Source organism: Rhagoletis pomonella, unplaced genomic scaffold, assembly GCF_013731165.1.
Source record: "Rhagoletis pomonella isolate Grant_MI unplaced genomic scaffold, Rhpom_1.0 Rhpom_scaffold_00003, whole genome shotgun sequence".
Taxonomy (NCBI): domain Eukaryota; kingdom Metazoa; phylum Arthropoda; class Insecta; order Diptera; family Tephritidae; genus Rhagoletis; species Rhagoletis pomonella.
This window is the reverse complement of record NW_023458557.1, coordinates 97,977,644-97,999,425: the sequence shown is the minus strand read 5'-3', so window position 1 is coordinate 97,999,425 and position 21,782 is coordinate 97,977,644. Positions and strand designations below refer to the sequence as shown.

The 21,782-nt window shown below is 33.3% G+C and overlaps 1 protein-coding gene across 5 annotated transcripts in view; it reads left to right on the top strand.

Annotated features, from left to right (window-relative positions):
• The window catches only part of LOC118735930 (stathmin), a 220,481-nt gene that overhangs the window by 154,737 nt on the left and 43,962 nt on the right, over window positions 1-21,782 (top strand). The window contains exon 1 of one of the 5 annotated variants that reach the window (XM_036465969.1): window positions 20,817-21,057. The exons of the other annotated variants lie outside the window; for them this stretch is intronic. Within the exon in view, the coding sequence (XP_036321862.1) occupies window positions 21,039-21,057 (19 nt within the window). The 5' untranslated portion in view covers window positions 20,817-21,038. Of the gene's footprint in view, window positions 1-20,816; window positions 21,058-21,782 lie in introns of those variants that run through there. 5 annotated transcript variants of the gene reach the window in all.

Below are 21,782 nucleotides of genomic sequence, written 5' to 3'. Positions count from 1 at the left end.
AATCCAATTTGGACCGTTAGAGTCTAATTTTTATTAGAAATGATCGTAACCGGGCTTTAAGTTTTATAAGCTTAAGAGCTCTTGAATAATTTCCATTAACAATACACTTTAAAGATGTGGTAAAATGCTACCAATTAAGCAACAATGCGCTATTCACTCCCTAACATACGCTTTTATATCAAAGGACCCTGTTACGATTACAAAGGAAATGGCTTACCACCGTCACTTTATTAATACATATTTGCTGTTGCATCGCTCCTTTGGCAAAAAAAAAAAACAAAAAATTAAAAATACCTTAACTCAGCTCAAAATAGTAAACGCTGCTGAGCTAGCAAAGTCTACAAGAAGCAAAAAAAAAAAACATATGTAGCACAACACACTAATGCGCTGAACAAAGCACAGTACAGTTTTTATAAAAAGTAAGCAACAGAGGTGCATAGCATAGATACGGGCTAGCAGCAGCGCATAGAGGGACACGCGAGCGCAGACGGAGTGATATCCAGCGTTCCTTCGCATTTACAAACAGCAAACATCAAACAATCATAATACTTACATACATACATACGAGTATGTACCCTGCAGGAAATGTATCTAACTATACGCTAACTTTAAGTTGATTAGAAAGGAGCTTTATTTCCTTTGACGAAAGCTAACTATATTTCTATGCCGATGACCGCGAAATAGTCAAGGGTGGTTACCTCTTCATTAGATGTAGTCAAGGGTGGTTACCTCTGCATTTGATGTAACTAACTCATTTTGGGCATAAAATATCAATAGGAAAAACAAAATTTTTTTTTTCGTTTTTTTTTTTTGTTATTTATTTACTTTATTTATTTTATCACATTTCACATTTGTTTACATATTCTGCTGTAGGTGGTCCCATATTCGAACTCCGTCAGACATAACTTCAAAATGATAATATGAAATTTCGTTCTTCCTTTTATTTGTCCTCAATTCGAAAAAGTATTTGCGAAGTGCAGGATATTTAAATCAGTGTACGAAATTAAACTATATTGTACGTTACTATTTCGTTTCGTTTATTACTTTAACAGTTCGGTACAATACGAAAACAAAACGGCTGAGTTCACTTTGGCGATAGTACACTAAAGTAGGTAGTAGTTACATACGAAACAATGAATGAAACGAAATGAATCGTGCAGAGAAAAATATATGTATGTATATACATATATGCAATAACTAAATACAAAACGAATGGCTGCAATGAATAAAAAAAAATAAAAATGTTTTTTAAATGAATTGGATATGAAAATTTACAGAAAAAAATATTTTTCACGTAATTGAAACGTTTGCATACATATAAAACGTACAATATGGTACAATTGTCACAAACGAAAAGCAAACGTTTCTCGTTGGGGAAAATGACGGTGAATCTTACAATTTGTTTCTGACTATGTACAAAACTGTACAAAACCCCAAATGATATGATGATCGATGAGCAAATGGGAATTGATTTGTACAGTTTATTTTCGTACCCTGATTTAAATAGAAACGCGTTTAAAGAAAACAATCTCGAGCTTTACTCCTGCATTACTTGTCCACTTTTTTCAAGTTGGCTTTTTGTAGCTAACTACAAGTTATATATTTTATAGAAATCCCGCAAAAAAGCTAACTACAAGTAAGTTATTTTTTATCAATTGATAATTTTTGTCTGCAGGGTACTTAGAAACACAAATTGCATACATACTACCAAGAAAAAAGCAAAAAGAAAAAAGTAGACAATATTTACACACTTGCTTTTACATATTTCAATTCTGAGTTTAGTACCATTCTTCCTCCTTTGGCTATATTAGTAGATATTACACTCTTGTTATTTGTGTTAGTATTACTTTGTTGCCGACTTTGCGCCATTCTTGCAAGAAAAGCAGGTTTTAATTAAAAAAACAAAAGAAAAAAAGCGAGTTGCAAAATTGAAACAACTTCAAAGGAAGTAAGTACTATGTATTTACATAAGGGTGGTTCTTAAATGTAGGAAGCAAATTTTTACATCAGATTTCCTAAGCCTCAATGCCTATGTCGGTGCTACTATAGTCGAAGATATCACATATAAATTTTGACACTGATTAAGGCGTTTCGCACTGGGGTCAAAGTGCGAATTACCCTATGAAGGTGTCTAAACCGACTGCAATCGGAACCAAAATTTGTATGTGATATCTTCGACTTTAGTAGTATCGATTTGTGGGATTAAATTAAAAAACAAATATTTTTAATTTTTTGAGTCTCCATAGAGGGGTCTGGCCTTCGACCCCTTTGCGACACGCCTTAACCGACTCCGACCGTAGTATTACCAATTAAGAGGGTGAGACTGGAAAAAATCGTTCATTAGATTTTAAGGACATCCCTGATTTACATATATGCATTTGTATGTACCTACATATGGACTTAGAGGATTGTACCGATATGAGTGTTTTCTTTTAGCCATACGCGAGTATGCAAATCCATGCTTGCATGGGCTTCCCGTACATACATATTTTTTTGCTGCAGGCTATGGTTGAGGTAATTGAGGTGATGGTACCTTTGGTTTTTAGCATTCAACCCAGTGAACTAGTGGACAGAAAATGGAAGTATATGCAAAAGGAAATGTGATAATTGCTATGCAGCTTTAGAGCAAATTGTAATTTAATGTGCTGTAATAATGTTCTTATTTGACATTGAGGTGTCACTTTATGTAATATTTCTGTACGCTAGTTTGTAGCTGCGGATGTTACCAGAATGATCAGAACGTTTGTTTTAAAAGCAATTGTACCCTTGTCAACTTCGAAATTACATACGTTTTTCTGATTTGCTTAATAATTTTTCAGGTATTTTTAACTAATACTTTTGGTTTTCAAGTAAACATTAAATTCTAAATTAGTAAATTTTTCGCTTTCCACTTGCTAGAAGAAAACGAAAGTTTTATTTTAATTTAACACACCTAGACATATAAAAAAAAAAATTACATAGTAATTATTGGAGGAGGGAAAAAATTTAAATTTCAAATTTTACACAAAGTTTTTAATGAAATCGGCAAAAATATTACACATTTCTAGGCCATTTATTTTTGGTACGAAAAATATTGGTCTTAAGCGCTAATTCTCATAGTCAAATACAAATAATAGAAGTCATTTTTGTAAAATCAAATATCGCTACCCAAACGAGAAAGATGCCAAGTCCATTTTTTGAAATTGTTCAGAACAGATGAGACGATCGATGTACATACATAGTTTCGCATTATCTGTCATTCTGCATCAAAAACTTAATTTTGAACAAAGTGGACTTGGCAGCTTTTTACCTTTAGGTAGCGATATGTATACATATCTAAGCTAGCTGCTCCCAAAAAAGAACTTTTCTATATATACATATACTAAATTTTCTCACATACCACGGCCTGAATCGCGAAATTCTTGATCGAATGACTCTTTTCGAATCGAAAAAAAATTTTTTTTTTTGTTAATACGATTGTAATTGCAAAAACGAAGCAACGGTATCGAGCGCTGAAATCTAAAAATAAAGATTCGCTACGAATTTCATTCGATTAGAAATGTGCGCAACTTGGATCCAGCGTTCAAAAAGTGAAAATACTCCTTGTTCTAATAAAATATTTACAATTACTTTCATGAACGAATTTTTTATTATTTTTTAATGAAAATATAGTTCATTCTATAACATACGCCATATGAATCAAGGCAAAAAACAAAAATTTCATCGAAATTTCAAACATTTTAATCAGAATTTTCGAGTATGCTATTTTATAGCCCATCAAATTTAAGTATATAATAAGTACAAGCTTAAAGTCGCTAAAAATTACCCTCGATTTTTGAATTTTTTTTTTGTCAAAGGTGCCGCGCATTTTTTTTCATATAAAAATAGATTTTGCTGGTGCGTTATATGTATTGAAGAAAACGCGCAACACCCTCAGCAAAAACAATTTTTCTAAAACTCTTAAGGACAAGTTTGTAATTTAATGATTTTTTTTTTTTTGAATTTTTGTGAATTTTATATATATAAAATGTAAAACTTTAATTTACATGGTTTATGTTACAGAATTAGCTATAAAAGATAAATAAAAAAATTTGTGAAAAAAAAATTTCATAAAAATAATTGTGAATATTATATTAGAACAAGGTGTATAATAACTTTTGGCTCTGACTGTATTGTACGCACAATTTAATTACCTATTGAATCAACCCTTAAATAAATATGTACGCACATATTCTCGGAATCACTTCCACACTGCGTCATTCATTCGCGTTAGCCTATTCTCTTCCGCCTTTAGTAAATACACTTTAAGGACTGTAATGGCCACTAGCTGTTTGCAAACACACATACATATTTTGTAGGCAGGGGTCAATCGACTAACTGAAGTCAAGCTAATTTAATACCTCCCTCCAACGCCTCAGCCACTCCCTATCATCTTTCTTAGATTTGAATGTACAATCAAACTCTTGGTTGGTGGTTAGTTGATTGGATCGCTACAAGCAGATATGCTTAGGTTGTGCAAGGTAAGCAGCAGTCCGTTGTTTACTAAACTGCGTATAAATTTAGTTTCATTTCCATTCATATGTACCATATGTCGTTTAAGAATGAATATATGTATGTAGATATGTGTGTGTATTGAACATCGAAATCCTTTTACTGGCATTCATCCCTAGGAGATTCCTTGACAATTTCGCTGGATTTGCGTTGTTGTGGCTTTCAAGTCCTTTGTATGTAAGTGACTCAGAAATCGATATTTATTCCGTTTTGCAAATAGACGTTATTTGTTGTAAATATAGTTTTACAAAAGCCATATAACGGCAAGGTGCAAACTTTCATAAAAATTTCAAACTTATTTCTTAGAATTTTGTTTGGGTAGGCAGTTGTTAGCCCGTACAATTTTAATGAAGTGCAAGTTTGAAGTAGCTACAAATTACCGTTAAGTTAAGTACAGTTTATTTTACTGACGCTCTTCCGCAATTTTTCCCATATAACGTATGTTCGCGGTTGTTTTGTTTTAATTGAAAAGTAATGGAAATTAAATAAAAGAAAAATAGCGAAAAAACATTGTCCCTATTCAAGTGCACGGGAGTGCATTCTATCTCGGGATCCCGGACACTTTTCATAATGACTAATTTATTTAATCAGGCAAGTCTTCTACTTCTAGAGTCCGAGTAAAGTTGGAGAAGAATTCTATACCGTTTCTACGAGAAAGTCATGGACTTTGAGGCAGTTGTAAATATAATCCTTTTTTTGTTAAAAAAAAAATCCTAGGGGATGAAACTTAACATTTTAAACTTTTTTTTACCACCTTAAACTACATGCATACATACTCTTTTTTAAAAAGGTTGTACTAATCCATGTCCGCCCAAACTTTACGTGCAGCTAATGGGACGTCATAAACTGCCAGCTCACGCCTGCCGGCGCTGCTGCTATGCACGACAATAAAAGTTTTTCGTTGCCCATTTTCTGCAGCACATGCGCCAGCTGTCCAAAAACCGAGACCAAAACTATAATAGAAAGCAGAGCAAACGCAAAAGTTTCGCGGCAAGTTTTCTATTCCTCTTATGGATTCCGAAAAACCCCTTGGTAGATACATACATATATACATACTAGGGATGTTAATTTTTCAGCTTTTTCCGATCCCGGGATTTTCGGGATGCCGTTATCTCAATCCCTGGATCCCGGGATTTAGATATTCATTAGTTTTCAGCAACTTAAATCGAAAAAATTGCTTCTATATTGTTTGAGAAGCTCTCCTACCATAAAATAAATAATAAATAAATGGGTTTGAAACCTACTTTTTATTTAAAGTGACGTTTTTATTTTCTCTCTCTGACGTCAGGATTTATTTTAAGGGACTTTGTGATTTCAAAGATATGATTAATTCCAAAAATTATTTAAAAAATTCAATGCAATGTAGAATAAAAATATGGGTACCGAATGCAATAGGAAATTTCTTTAGGACGAATTGGTAATTTTTTAGGCTGATAAAGTTAGAAGGACGAAACTCAAGCATGTTATCGAGTTTATATAAGTCCTTAATGTATATTTTTTCAAAAACAAATATTGCGAAATTTCAAGGATAAAATTTGAAAAGGACATTTTCAATACTTACCAGTCCTCCTGTACCAAAAACTTGTATCTATTTAAATTATACAGGATTTCCTCTTTGATTTGGTACCCATATTTCTCTAAGCACATTTCTCTGAATTTTTTCAATCATTTTTGAATTACTGACCTTTGATATTTGTGTTTAAAATTTTCTATGGCGCGGTGTTATAGGTATAATGAGCTGGACATTTATAAAAAAATATTAATTATTAAATAAATAAAAAAAAAATAAGTATAGCCAATACTGGTCAAGAAAAGGAGTTTCTAAAAGGAGTTTGCCATTGGCAAATAATCCCGAGATTTTCGGGACCTTAAAAAAGATCCCGGGATTACCATTCCTACTGCATACATATGAATGTGGTTATGAATTTTCGAAACATAAAAAGACTTGTTTATTCTTTGAAAATTTAAAGACGAGCTTATTTAGTTAATTTTTTCTCTTCGTTACTTTTCGACAGTCTTTTGCGACACATTAAGTGGTAAAAACCTAGCCAAGAAATTTTTTAAAAGAAAATATGTAAATCTACATAAATAAGAAAGTGCAGCCCCGCATGGTTTAAAAATTGTAAATGCTGTTTTACGTGTGTGCTTTTATTTGCTTTGTATCAGCAACTGCTGACCTCTTTCACCCTGCCACATTTATTTGTTTTTCTTTTTCATTTTCAATCGACCGCACTCATGTTTTTGCTCGCACACTTTGCTATCGTAAACAAAATACCTGCAACATGCAACTCTGCATGTTTTCTATTTGTTGAACCCTTCATTTTACTGTTCAATCAATGAAGCGTGTATGCAATTACAAAGTAGGCTACTTTGGTGGGGATGTGTGCATGTTTATAGATGTGATGTGTACCTGGATTGTGCAGCAATGGCAACAGCGCCAACGAGCGGTATGTACTTGCAAAAAATATGTACTTACATGTGTGTGCATACCCTGTGGGGAAAATCTCTAGTACATTTAGAACCACGACTAGTTCGCGATAAATCTCTTTTGCATGCAAACAACTGGTGAATTTAACACGGCGATGTCATAGGAATTGGAAATTGTCCCCCGTTGCATTACCTTTTCTATAGTTCAGAACCAGTCCTAAATTCGGCATATGGGATCCAGTTCGCTTTGCACCCCATTTTATATAGTTTCGAACCAGTTGTAAACGAAAAAAGTAACAAGATGTTTTCTTTTTGGGTTACCATGGTGGCAATTTTTTATTATTTGCAGAAAAATGTATTTTCAATCTAAAATCAAATTTGTTTGTATGAATGTAAATTAAATTGTACATTTGAAAACACGTTTACATACCTTTGGCTGTAGCTGAATTTGCAGAGGTGCTGACTGTTATTGGTTATATTCCAGAAGGTCCCAAAATGATAAGATGTTAACACAAATACATATTAGTTATGTATTACCAAACTATGAAAAAGCATCTGCGACGTGCAGACTGAAGGCGTATTTGAACGAAAAACCCTCCAAGCAAAAATATATTTAAAGTAAACAAGCCCCCCGCTGCATCCCTTTTTCTATAATTTTGAACCAGTTCTAAATTCGTCATTTTAGATATTTTTTGTTTTTTAAAAGTACCACATATTGCTGCTTTTGAACTGGTGGCGATAAAGATCTAGTACGGAACTACAAATTTGGTTCACCAGTTCGGGGTTTCCCTACAGGGTAAAAACAGTAGGAAGAGCGAAGGGCTTTGCTATCGAAAAGGTGTACATACATGCTAGTTGGAAAGTGGTTTGATATTTATTTGAGGCGCCCGACACTTATCAGAAGCAAAAAAAAAAAAACAGTCTACAAAAAAAAAAAAAACGAAAAATTTTGGTTCGGATGGTCATTGTTGTACCCTATGATTAATATTTAATACAAGTTACAGGTGATTTAATCGCCTACTAACAAGCGCACATTCGCAATACCATTGACAGTAGGGATGCTCTAGATGAGACTAGACAAGCCAATATTTGAAGAAAACCTAAAGACGCGTTATTAAATTATTACTACGTATTTCATAAAAAAGACAAGAAGGTTATTCTGGTTACAAAACGAACATGAAAAATAAAAAACCAAAAACTAGTTTCTCAATTGGATTGTAATTTAATTAAGCCTTATATATAATTTAATTATGTCATATAGAAATACACTGTATGAAAAAATAATTCATAAATGCATTTATAAACTTATTTACACGCTCAAATTTGTTTCGCCTTTTGCCTTTTTCCGTACACAAAGTGGCACAAGGTGTTGCGATAAACAACCTTCTGCTTGAGGGGAGACAATTTCACTGCATTATTGATTTTTTAAACAGTTCAACCTTACTTCCGTTTGATTGGGTTAACATACTGGTGGACAAACATATATAAGTGCATACATACTATGTATTTATGTGTGCAAGTACCCAGATACCCAAATGTATGCCAATTATATATCAGGGGACTAACAAAAGTTCGGTAAGTGGCTTGGAAAAAAAACATACAAAAATAGTTTTAATTTGCTATTTTTAATCTTTATTCTTTTCTTATCTTCTCAACATAATCGCCGTTAATTTCAATACATTTCTACATTAACCGCATTAATTATCTCTGCTTTGCTACCGAAGACTCAAGTTTTTTTTTTTTGAATTTCTGGAAACTAGTGTTCACCCACCGGTTGAAATTTCACCACTTAAATTAAGGGGAGTTGAGTTAAAGTGAATTGAATGGAAGTGAAGTGAGTTCAGATGGGGTGAGTTTAGGTAAGTTAGGTTGAGTTGAGAGGAGGTGAGATAAGGTGAGTTGGGATGAAATAACATTAGTTGGGGTGAGTTGAAGCGAGGCGTGGTGAATTGGGTTTAAATTAAATGAGATGAGTTGGGTTCTAATGATATATAATTCTTTATACCTTAGAAGTATGGTTAAGCTGTAAACGGGGGGTGTAAAGAAAACTTGTTTGCCTATTTATATACATATATAAGATAACCAGAAATCCAACGGCGCCAAATCCGAGGAAAATGGTGGCGGACGAATTTCGTCGATACCAGAGAGCAGTTGGAGCTTGCGCATTATCGTTAGTAGCCATTTCCATTGTTTCCATTTCCGAACAAATTTTCGAACACTTTTGTTCAGCAATTTTCAGTATACCATTTGGCAGTTACTCTCAGATGAAATATCTAGAGAAATAGTAACTACAATTTTTGCTCTGTAAAGTAAACCGAGTGCATCACTTTCTTTGCTGAATTTTGTTGCCTTGCTTTAACAGATGGACTTGCTCCTATGGGGCTTCATACCATTGAATGCAGTTTAGTTTCCGGGTCATACCTATAATACCAAGCTTAGTCTACTGATACGAAAACATATTAAAGTTACTCACGCTGCGTTTTCGGACTTGCTTAGGAAATAAATATTTAGCAAAAAACTTCCACAGGCTTAAGTTGACGTGTAATGCAGTAAAGAATTACTGCGTTGGTGACGGAATTTCTACCGACTTTTCGTCAGTAATTTTACCATCCTTATTGATGTCTCTGAAATTTAAAATTAAACTTCGTAATCGTATTTCTACAAAACATGTAACATTTTTAGATTTTTCGAAACCATTTACAATATCATCAACTTACCGAACTTTTCCTAGTCGCCTCGTAGTATTTAAGTATGTATGTATGGTTTCTGTATGATGTTGCACCGGAAAGGGCGAGCAGCAGTGTTGGTCATGCAGAACCATAACTGGTTATCAGAAATTAAATCTGCAATAATAATAAAAAAAAAATTGGTAAACAACAAATTTTAAGAGGTATAAAAGTATAAAGGAAGTAAATTAAATTTTAAATTACATTTTACTTAGTGAAAGCAAAAAATAACATTAAAATCTGTTTTAGGGCATGCATGAATATACATACATTACATATGCATATCAGTGTTCGTATGGAAAAGTAGCTTATATCGAAAGGTTGGCTTTAGTATAAATCGGCATTCGCAGCATACGATTGCGAATAACTCACTGGCGCTTGGCCGTTGAACAACGTTTGGCAAATAAATGTGCAAGAAATAATTCCGCTATTAGCAAGTCAATATTCTTATTAAGTCTCATCAAAAAATTCCTTGTCGTTTAAAGAATAAAAGCAATGCCGCATTATACTAAAGCCAGCCTTTCGGCATAAACTACTTTGGATACAAACACAGATATGTTCTTATATACATATGTAAATATCACAATTTATGTCTTAATTTGTATAAGTATTACAAACAGCTAATACCCTGTTTTCTTTTCTTTTCCAGGTAAGTTTTGATTCGGATTTGGATTTATATTACATTTTCCGCTAAATTTAATATTAGTAAGTAATAATCTGATTAAATCCAGCAAATTGAAATTGCCATCAATAATAATGAGTTTTCAGTTGTTTACTCCAACGAAATTGCAACATACAGTGGTGATCTAATAAAAGTTTCCGTTATTAAAAATTAGTGTTTTCGCATTAGTTTCGATACAAGCTTCAACTGCGCCAAATGGTTTGTATTTTTGGAATTTTACACTTTGGTTTTAGTGGCTTGGCATTCATTAGCGTGAATTCCTGGATATATTGATATCAAAAATTACTTTTTGGAACCCTCGTTTTTCGTTAACTGTTTTGAACTGAAAGAAGAAAAGGGCTTAAATATTCTTGGTAATGCTGCTATTTAACACGAAAAGGGTTATTTACGATCTTTGCCGCGTAGATGGCGCATAGTAATCTTAAAAAAAATTAACAGATTTTTTATAATTTTTTTGAGTATGCAGTTTTATATGCAATTAATTTCTTAAAATGAAAGTTCGGAGTTAGTCAAAATTCACAAAGATTTTCGAGAATTTTTTTGTTGAAGGTGTATTTTGTATGTAGGTGGAATTTTGTATGGAAAGACTGAAAATTGTTGTATATATTGTGAAAAATTTGCTGTGCCAATACTTTGTTCCTGCAGTGTTGCTTGCTTGGTTGAAACTTGTATTGAAGCTAGTGCGAATACAAACATTTTAATAATGTCAACTTTTATTTGATCACTACTGTGTAGGACAGCTTACAATATGCATCATATATAGTTGTGCTCGTATGCACATACGTCTACACAAATATTAGCGGTATTCTCTGAGTCTGCAAAGCCCTTGCACGGTGCACAGATTGCACTGTAAAAACCAGTTTTCGTATGGGATAGCTTTGCGAACCGTGCACCTTGCAAGGGCTTTGCAAGGCTCAGAGAATACGCATATTGTATGTAATTGTAAATTGTATTATTGCATAATTTTTAATTCAGGTAAACATATTTACTTCTTGTGTATTTCCAATTTGCCAACCCGATAATAGCAATAACACTCCATTTTGATGTCCAATCAAAAGCTTGTAATCATAATTAAGCCCATAAAGTGTACGAAATACGACTACAATCGATTGAAATTTGAACTAATTGAGATATTGTGCCTAGATGAGGATGACTAATTTACAGCCAGGTCACATCTTGATTAGTGAGCTGCCGACAGTGGTGATTTAACTTAAATTGGGGGTAATGTACTGTACTGTAGTTTTGAATTAGCATAAGTCAAAAGTATCGTAAAGGGAGAATGCGAGCATCGAAAAATTAACTCCCGCCAAATGTATCGCTAAGGGAGAGGATCTTTCTGTGCTCACCGCTTATGCACCCGCCATGAACGAGTTAGATGTATTCTTTTGCACAGATTATGCTTCAATTGCGTTGTTCTGTCGAAAAGCTTGTATGGCCATGGTAAATTATTACCAAAATTAGTAGAAAAAATTTGGGTCGGTAAAAAGGTAAATTTTGTTCCTTTTGGTAGATTTTTGGTAAAGTATTTTGTTTGAAAAACAAATAAAGCTTTTCGTTCTGGCTTTAGTTTACGTAGTTATCTTTATATTAGTAATTTCTCTGAAAAGTTACACAAATTTAAAACAAATTTTCAAAATTTTTGTGAATTCTGCTGAAAGTTTGAAATGTTGATTTATGTGCTGTTTTTTATGTAATGAGAATGAGTTATACTTGTATTCAAAGTTATTAAGCATTAAATGAACAAAAGATAAATATCCCAAACTTGTCAACATTTTTAGTTGTTATTATTTTTCCCACCACTGTAGGTGCACTATAGTGGTCCACGTTTTGTATGGGGGAATAAATGTCATTGTAGAAAACGGGTCACCCCCATAGTTTTTGCCTTTTGATATTTGGAATATGTATCTTACCGACTTTCAATTTTCCATTGTAACCAATACAGGGTGCTTAATGACCTTGAAATGCAATACTGGATCGATTTGAAAATGACAAAAATATTGGTGATTTGTATAGAAAGCTACTGTTGCCATGACAACTGAAGCTTGTAATATGTTTTTAGCTAATTTAAATTTGAAATGTTTTTAGGTTGCTTAACCAATTATATGGTTTACATACATATGTATGTATGTACAAAATATTTACTTCTATAGTAAAATATAAAAATTTCATAAATTTCGTCCTTGAATTTTCGCAATATTTGTTTTTGAAAAATTTATATGTTAAGGAGTTATATAAACTCGATAGCATCCTCGAATTTCGTCGTTCTAACTTTATCAGCTTAAAAAATTACCTACTCGTCCTTGTGAATCCGAAAAATTTTAATTATTTAAACTCTAAAGAAATTTCTTCTTCAATTTGGCACCCATATTTTTATTTTACATGGCATTGAATTTTTTAAATAATTTTTAGAATTAATCATATCTGGAGAGCTTCTCAAACAATTTAGAAGCAATTTTTTCGATATAAGTTGTTGAAAAGTAATGAATATCTCTAAATACCGGGACTAACCCCGTAATCCCGGGATTGTGATTACGACATCCCGAAAATCCCGGGATCGTAAAAAGTACAAAAATTAACATCCCTACTATACTTGCTTTCCTTTTGTCAATAACTTCCTCATTCGTAATGGTGTTAACCAAATGACTCACTGGGTGTAGTGAACTTACAATTTTTGCGGCGAAAATCATAGTTGTGTGTTGGCAACCGGAGAAACGTGAAGAGTTAACTGACTAGAGAAACAGCGGCATAACACGCAAGTGAAAAATTACGGCGAAAAAGAAAATCCTCGACAAATGGAAAATAATGTGGAAACTAAAACGAAATGCCGGGACGACAAACAACAACAAAAGGAACAAAAGTAAAATACTGCTGATGATTCATCAACGGCGACGGTGCAGTTAACCGGTCACGGAAGCATCCACAATAGCTGGTAACCGACAGCAACCAAAAGGCCAATTGCAAAACAAGCAACAATAATAACAGTCTAGTACTCGTACTTACAAAGCACATGCATATACAAATGTAGTTACTCTGTAGTAACAAATCACCCAGGAATACCAAAACAGTACATTTGCACACTATAGAGCAAAACTGAGGACATGGCGGGTTTGGTTAAACATTTGCGATGTTTTTTAAGTATTTTTTTTTATTTTTTTACAAAAATATGCCTCATGCATTAATCAATACCATAAATATCAAACTTTCAATTTTTATACAAATTTTCATCAAAATTTTCAACTTTTTAATCTGAATTTTTAGAAAATTTGTTTGGTATGCAGTTTTATACTCCACACGATTTTAGTCTGGCGAATTGCAAAATCGAGTTGATTTTTATACCCGAGCGCTCTTGTGCACAAGGATATTATAACTTTGTTCACCTAACGGTTGTTTGTAACAGGCAAAACGAATCGAGATAGATATAGACAAATGTATACATAAATGATCAGAATGAAAAGAGAAATCGATTAAGCGGTGACTGTCTGTCCGTCCGACCGTCCGTCCGTCTGTGCACACGATAACTCGACTAAAAATTGAGATATCTTAACGAAATTTGGTACGTGCATTTCTTTCTGGCGTAGGACGGATGGTATTGAAAATGGGCGAAATCAGACAATAACCACGCCTGCCTCCCATATAACGGTAATTTTCAGATATACGAAAACTGCGATATTTTAGTAACTACTAAAGATTATTCACTCAAAATTGATTTACAATAAGTTTTAGATGAAAAATAAGAGTGTTATAAATTTTTGGGAAAATGGGCGTAGCCACGCCCACTTATGGTTACATGTGTATATCTTAGTAACCGCTGCACCAAAATCGAGCAATAACCACGCCCACCTCCCATATAACGGTAATTTAGAGAAATACGAAATCTTCGATAAATCAGTAAATAATAAAGCTAATTTATTTAAAATTGATGTTTGAAACAATTCTTTACCAAGAAATACGTTTATAATAAAATTTTGGAAAATGGGCGTGGCACCGCCCACTTATGATCATATATATGTATCTCGGTACCCGTTTTACCAATTTGTACCAAACTCGGTGTGGTTATTGTGCTTGCCACATAGAAGCAAAACGCTAAAAATTATTGAAATCGGACTAAAATTACGGCCCCTTTGCATATAACGGTAAATTTCAGAAATGCTTGAAACTGCAATATTTCGAAATTTAAGGACGCTAATTTACTCAAAATTGATACACCCCGGCTTACCATGTAGCGGTATCTTTCGGAAAGGTGAAAAACGTATATTTAATACTTGCGCCGGATATTTAATGTTCGGCTCCGCCCGAACTAAGACTTTCTTACTTGTTAATAATTCTTTTGTGATGGCTTTTGCGCATTTTTTCATACAACAGTTGCAATTTGTAAAATAGGTCGTTGATTTTTTTTAATTTTTTTTTGCAAACGGTCTTGCTCATATTCTTCCAAAAGAAATTCATGCTCATTTTGAAAATCGTGAAAAAGCCGTCAACAAAAAAAAAATATTAACAAGTAATTTTTAACAAAAAAAAACCCGACTTCAATTTTCTTATAAAAATATATATATATATATATATATCATGATCCAATGATCGGATCTAAACCAGATTAGTATCACCTATGAGACACTACCTTTCCGATGCAAAAAGAATTATCGAAATCGGTTGCCGTGGTCCAAAGTTACGCGGTAACATAAGTACATAAAAAAAAATATTCACCATCCAACACTTAATTATAGACTGCTCAGCACCGGAGAATATCCGTCGTAGTTTCGCCAACCCAAACATATTCAACCTTCTAGCAAATCTTACTCATACTAACATAAAAGAATTCATAAAATTTAAAAGTTAAAAATAAACGCGATTTCTTACTTGCTTGAAACTTATATTACATTTACATTGGACCAAAATGCGTGATTTGAAATCAGTCATTTGAAGGTGTTTACACTGCTTGATCCGCATTTGCTTTGACTTCTCATCAAATGAAAAGGGAAGACAAAAACAAAATGTATGTAAACAAACACTACATTTATTATATTGTTAACGCTTTTTGGACACAAAAAGGCAATTATTCTTTGATTAAACTAAAAATGTGTAAAGCTCTTGTATAAATTAACAATTTTTACACACAAATTTCAAAGATTTATTTATTTCGTTGTGTTTGTTTTGTGTTTGAAAAATTCCAAATGTCAAAGACTTTGTGGAACTTTTGTTTCTGAGTGCGTTCAATAAAATAGTACGGCAATTGGAACGCATTTGTTTCGTGATTTTGTGTAAATGCGTCGAAATGCGTCATTCTGGAAATGTGAATTTGTATGGAGAAATGCGTGATTTGGCCTCGCATTTGAGGTTTCTCGCCCAAATGACGCATTTGGGCTCAATGTAAATGTAATATAACACTTTTCTGTATGAGCTGTAAAACTGCATACCAAAATTTTCTAAAAATTCAGATTGAAAAGTTGATATTTTTTATGACAATTTTTTTACTTTTTCTAAGCTCTGTCAAAAAACAACAAAAAAAAATTGCTTTAAAAACCTTGCAAATATTTATTTAACAAAAACACCATGTACTTAGTTTTGCGCTACAGTGTACATACAGCGCAAAACGTGCAACATGCAACAACATATTTTTTACCGGCAAAGAGGAGTAAATAATCGAGTTTAAGCGAGTGTCTCATTGGAATGGCGTGACTTCGTGGGGTTGTCGCAACATAACTATTTTGGCACGAATTCGACATAGCCCAACCAACATGCCACATACATGCATACCTACGAATGACGTGTGGCAGACACACAGGCGAGGTTAGGTTAGCTTGCTATGTTGCGACGACGCGACTTGGCAACACGATAACAAATTTTGTGTAGGTAGTAACGCCAAACGCTGACTGCCACGCTTCCTAAAAAAATATCTTGTTTTTGTCTTTGCCAGTTTGGCTGCTGAATTGGAATTTTTGTGCATATTAGCTTCGCCGCCACTGTCGATTGCCCAAACGGTGCAGCATTGCTTAGCTACCTTTCGTTTTCGGCTTTTCTACATTTTGAACTTTTTCCTTTCCTCCGCTTTTCTTTTACCCACACTTTAATGCCGCATTTCGTTATTCGCTCTGCCTGCGATTACCTAATTTTGAACTATATGCTTCAGCGACTGCAGGCACACAACTGCCGTTGAAACAGACATCAAAAGCCGAAAGTACAATATGGCAATTCAATTTTGGTTTAAAGTGTGGCAAACGTGGTTGGCAACGCCATCGATAATTCTCTTGATTTTATTTTAAGCTTCAAAGACAATTGAAGAGGCGGCCACTCAATAACTATAGCATGTGCTTTGAATGCTTTTGTAGAGTATAAAGTAAAAAAAAAACAGGAAAGGATGCATAAAGTACTACTTTAGATAGCTGGCAGTACTTGAAAAGCACTGAAGTACGTTAAAGCTAAAAAGCTCTTTTGCACTGCTGAATAGCCTAAAAGTAGGGCTAATTTTTAGGTGATAGTGTGTTGAAAGGGCTTTTAGGATGATAGTTTTCTAGATTATTTTAGATTATGGTAAATTTAAAATTTAAAAAAAAAAAAATCTAATGGTTTGGGAAAGTTTTAAATGTTGCGTTTAATGGGGGTTAATGAGTACATTTTTTAAATAGGGTGCTTCAAAAAGCGATAAAGTTGGGATGAATTGAACTAAGTATCTTCAGTTGGCAAATATAAGTAAAATATGAAAAAAGCTTAAAATCTCATTAAGTTCTCCGTGAGTACCAGGAGCAGACGCTTTACTCTGGGTATAGTTGATTTAAAAATTGAGGCGATTTAATTTGATTTGCTTTGACGGAAACCTCAGGCATCAAAATGGATTAAATGGTGAATGAACTCATATAACTCTTTTTTTATTTTTTGTTTCAAAATTTAGGCAGAGGAAGTTTGTTGGTACCCGTTGGGAATTTCTAAATTCAGAAGTTTGATTATGAAGTTTGATTAAGTCGAGGAGGAAGGAACCATGACTACGAGTTCGGTCCAAAAGTATATTTTGTTTTAAAAAGCTTTTATTAAGCTTCACTTGTTTGTAATCAAATCTTGGAATAAATTTTTAACCAACTTCCGGATAAGCTAGAGCCTTGAAACCTAAAACTTAGCTCAGAACCCGATGACCATGTAATATGAAAGATGAATTAATCCGCTAGGTGGCGCAGGTGTCGAGATATATTTGAAACCCCTGTATTTACGATTTATGGTTCATATTTAAAATGTATGTATATTACTGGCATGAAAAGGAATAACTCCACAAAAATATTGCCTGATAAGTTTTTTACGTGTCCGTAATTTATAAATTTATTTCATGTTTTTAATTCAAAAATATTCTTTATGAATTTATTTTTTATTTACCTTAAAAAATCGTTGTGGCTTAGTTTCTATTATTTCGTTATAATTACCAATTATTGTGTCAGTGTATTTAGAAGCAACCCCCAGTTCATCACCTTATTTGTTTACTTACATACATACATATTTACTTGGCAAACTACAGTATTCGCCACTTCCGTTGCGCTTTTTTCTCTTTCATTTTACCTACCTATTTATTATCGAATGCATTTTACCATTTCCGTTGCTCATCGTTTTTACAGACAGTTCTGCGCCTACGTATGCCTTTCTTTTATACATACATATATAAATTGTTGCTGCCTTTATGGCGTCTTAATAATTCGGTTTTCTTGCTAATTCCATATTTTGTCGTCTACATCTTCACTCCTACAACCACACTTGAAAACCCCTTCAAATCCCTTGTGGCTGGTGTTATGGGTAAAAGAGAAGAGCGATCGAGGGTCGGGACGGTAGTGTTGGAAACAGCAACGTTAGTGCCATGCTTCATGCCTGTGGATTACGTTGCCTGCACAGTGTTTTATCATTGCTTAATTCTGTTTATTAGAATTTCTTGTATTAAGCATGGATTTGAATGGGAAGCTCTTTCATATTGCGCTTTAATATTTAGGAAGAAATGTCGAAAACTTGTTTGGATCCCTCGAAAGATATGCTAGACTTAAATGTTGAATTCTTTAATAAATAAAATAAATAATAAAAAATTATACCTTCTTCCCAAGGCCGGACGATCGATCACTTGGATATTGGATTCCCCGTGAGCGTTAGCTTGACGATCTTTCGAATAGTCTACATTTCATCCGACTACTTAGCTTAGTTTTCGCTAGAATTTAAATAATCGGGTTCGAAAGTCTATATGGAAAATTTAGTTGAATTTTTTCCCCAGTTTTATAATAAAAATAGTTTTTCCATATTTTTGATACTTTCTGATATGCATACATACAGTGACGGTCAGTAAATATCGTACAGTAATTTTTCCCCATATTTTGAAAATAATTTGTTTTATTTAAATGTTATTAATTTTTAATAAAAATATAGTTCATACTACAACAAAACCCGTAAAACTCAATTTTTCATTAAAATTTCAAACTTTTTATTCAGAATAAAAATAGATTTTGTTCATGCGTTATACGGAAGAAAACACCGCCAACAAAAAAAATTGCTAAAAATCAGTGGTATTTTGTAGCAACTTCCACTCGCACTTTATTAAAATTGAATGGGCTATAAAACTGCATACCCAAAAATGATTCAAAAAATCTATGCATATAATAAATTTGTAACAGGCCGATGTCTTTACATTATAGATTTTAGAGTAAAATTAATAATAATTAATAGTTCCTGCTTGTCATAGATTTTTATTTATTTTTTTTTTGAGACTTACGTCGGTGGCATGAAGTTTTTGCCTGAGAAGACCCCTAGTAACGAAGAATATTTTGCTAAAATATACCAATTCTCTAACGAACTTTCAAATTTGCTATTTGCGGGGTTTCTTGAAGTAAGGGTCAAAACGACCCTTCCAGGCGGGACCTAATGGGTTAACCTGTTTGAAAATTGCAATTTAATTTAATTGATAATGTAAAGTAAATATTGCAATATGGCCGACAAAAGCAAAAGGTTTAAGAAGGCTTAACGCCAAAAATATTTATGTTTAAGGTTGCCACCTGTTTGAAAATTTCAATTTAATTTAATTGATAAGATAAATTAAATATTGAAATATGGGTGTCAAACTGAAGAGGTTTAGGAAAGTTGACTGCCCAAAATATTTTGGAGTAGGGTTGCCACCTGTTTTAAAAATGTTATTTAATTAAATTGATAAGACAAATATTACAATACTGGTATAAATCAGCACAAAAATACGTTTAAGGCGAAGTGAAACACGCCGGGTATTTGCTAATTCTGAATAAAAACTGAAATTTTGATAAAACCTTTACGGTTTTTTAATTGTTATAAAGCTAGAAACTTTGAGTTTTTAATATTATTATTGAGCTTTGTACCACGATTGTTTTATAGAACCCACGCTTTTCATTTTTAATCTCATAAGAGTTGTTTATAACGACTTTTGCTAAAATTTCAAAATCAAAAGTTATCAAAACAAATTCTATGGGACTGAGAAATATTATTTTCTACTTTTTAGTCCATTTATAAAAGCTTTGTATATTAAAAAGTTTTTTTTTTTATATTATTTTTTATCAATCAAATAACTCAGATGTAAACTGTACGCATTTTTAGCCGTCCTCATTTTTTACAAATCTTGCTCTCCGTCGATAATTAAATCTTCATTTCGTTCGAAAAAAATTTATAAATAATAAATTAACCAATTATTGAACACTATGCACAACTCAATTTGCACGAAATCATTGTTATTACACAATACTGCGCCGATTCAAGCGAACGTGCATTTTTGTTGCATTGGTATTGGTACATATTTGCTACCACTATTTGCTGTTGGTATGGATTTGTATTTGTTGGTTGTTTTTGCATGTTTGCGTTTGCCTTGCTGCATGTATTGGTTGGTGGCATGCAAGCGATTTCGCTCTAACAACAACAACAACAACAACAAAAGCCTAGTATCCTTGGTGTTATTGCCATCGCTCCGGCAAGTCTATACAGTTCGTTGAATTGTTATAACTACAAAAACAAGAGTAAGCAGCAGCGCAATGCTTGTACAGCGCACATGCATACACACATACCCCCAAATGTGCACAACACACCCAAAATACGTGTATGTGTATTTGGTTTATACGCCAAAAAGTATGCTACAAAAGCAGCATTCTCGTCTATCCTCTTTAACTCGATTCTATAAGCCTTTGGATGGTGTAGCTCATCATTGAGCATTTTACATTTTTTACTTATGTATGCTCATCGCTGTTCGTCCTTCCACTTCTACGTCCAATGTCCTCTATTTTTTTTTTTTTGCTTGCTGCGTTCTAATGGGCGAGCATGTTTTCATATGAATTGTTTGTGCCTGTCGCTGTAGTTGTGGTTGTCGTCGCTGCCGATTTTCCTAGTAGCTTTTAAGTCCTGCTGCTGCTGCGGCGTCTCGGCAGTCGAATGTTGTTTGCCACATTTTTGTCATCGCCGTCGCCGCATTTGGCGTTGCAACCGTCAGTCGATGGTGTTGTGTTCGTTTCAGCGGCAGTCAGCTCCTACATTCCGGTGTGATCTCTGGCCCATTCAAGAGTGTTGTGTGCAGGAATTTCGAAATTCTTGAGTGACTTGTGGCTGCAGCACATTTTTAACTAATTTATTGAGCAATATTAGTTAAGAGAAATTACCGCTGCCTTACACTGCCTACCTGTGTTGTGTAACTCTACTAAAGTTGTATAATGGTGGCCATTAACACTTGTAAGTACCGAATTTTAGTGTCGTATTGGACTTTTTGAAGAAATTTCAAACTTGCAACATTGATGTTTTCAACAAAGGAACAATCCGTACAAAGTTATGGCTATTAAATTAGTATTTATCCTCTTTACATATATTAATTCAATTTGTAACATGTAGGCACAATTTGTGGCTACCCTGGTACTTGTGTTACTCCGTATGTTTTTAAATTGATTTAAGCCCCAAAAGGTAAAAAAAAAATAAAAAAAAACTATTCTACCTTAGTTGGTTTTCCGTCAAGTTTTAAGAGATTATGTTTATATTTAAATTGTTATACGGTGACATTTCAGTTTCAAGCGCATACATATACATGTGTTCTTTGTATGCACAGTCACTCACAGAAGTATTCGTAAATTAGTTTTTTTCACAATATTCAAAATTTTTTCCATCATAAATCTTTTTTGTTAATTTTCATTTAAAATAAAGCTCATTCTATAACAAAAACCATATAAATCATTCTTGCAAGCTTTTTACAAAATTCATAAAAATCAAACTTCAAAAAATTTCCATCAAAATCTAAAACTTTATTCAGAATTTAAAAAAAAAAAAAATCTGTACGCAGTTTTGTAGCCCGTTCAATTTAAGCAAGTGCAAGTTTCAAGTAGCTAAAAATTACCGCTGATTTATTAGAATTTTTTTTGTCGAGGTGTTGCGCATTTTCTTCCATATAAAAATAGGTTTGGTTCATG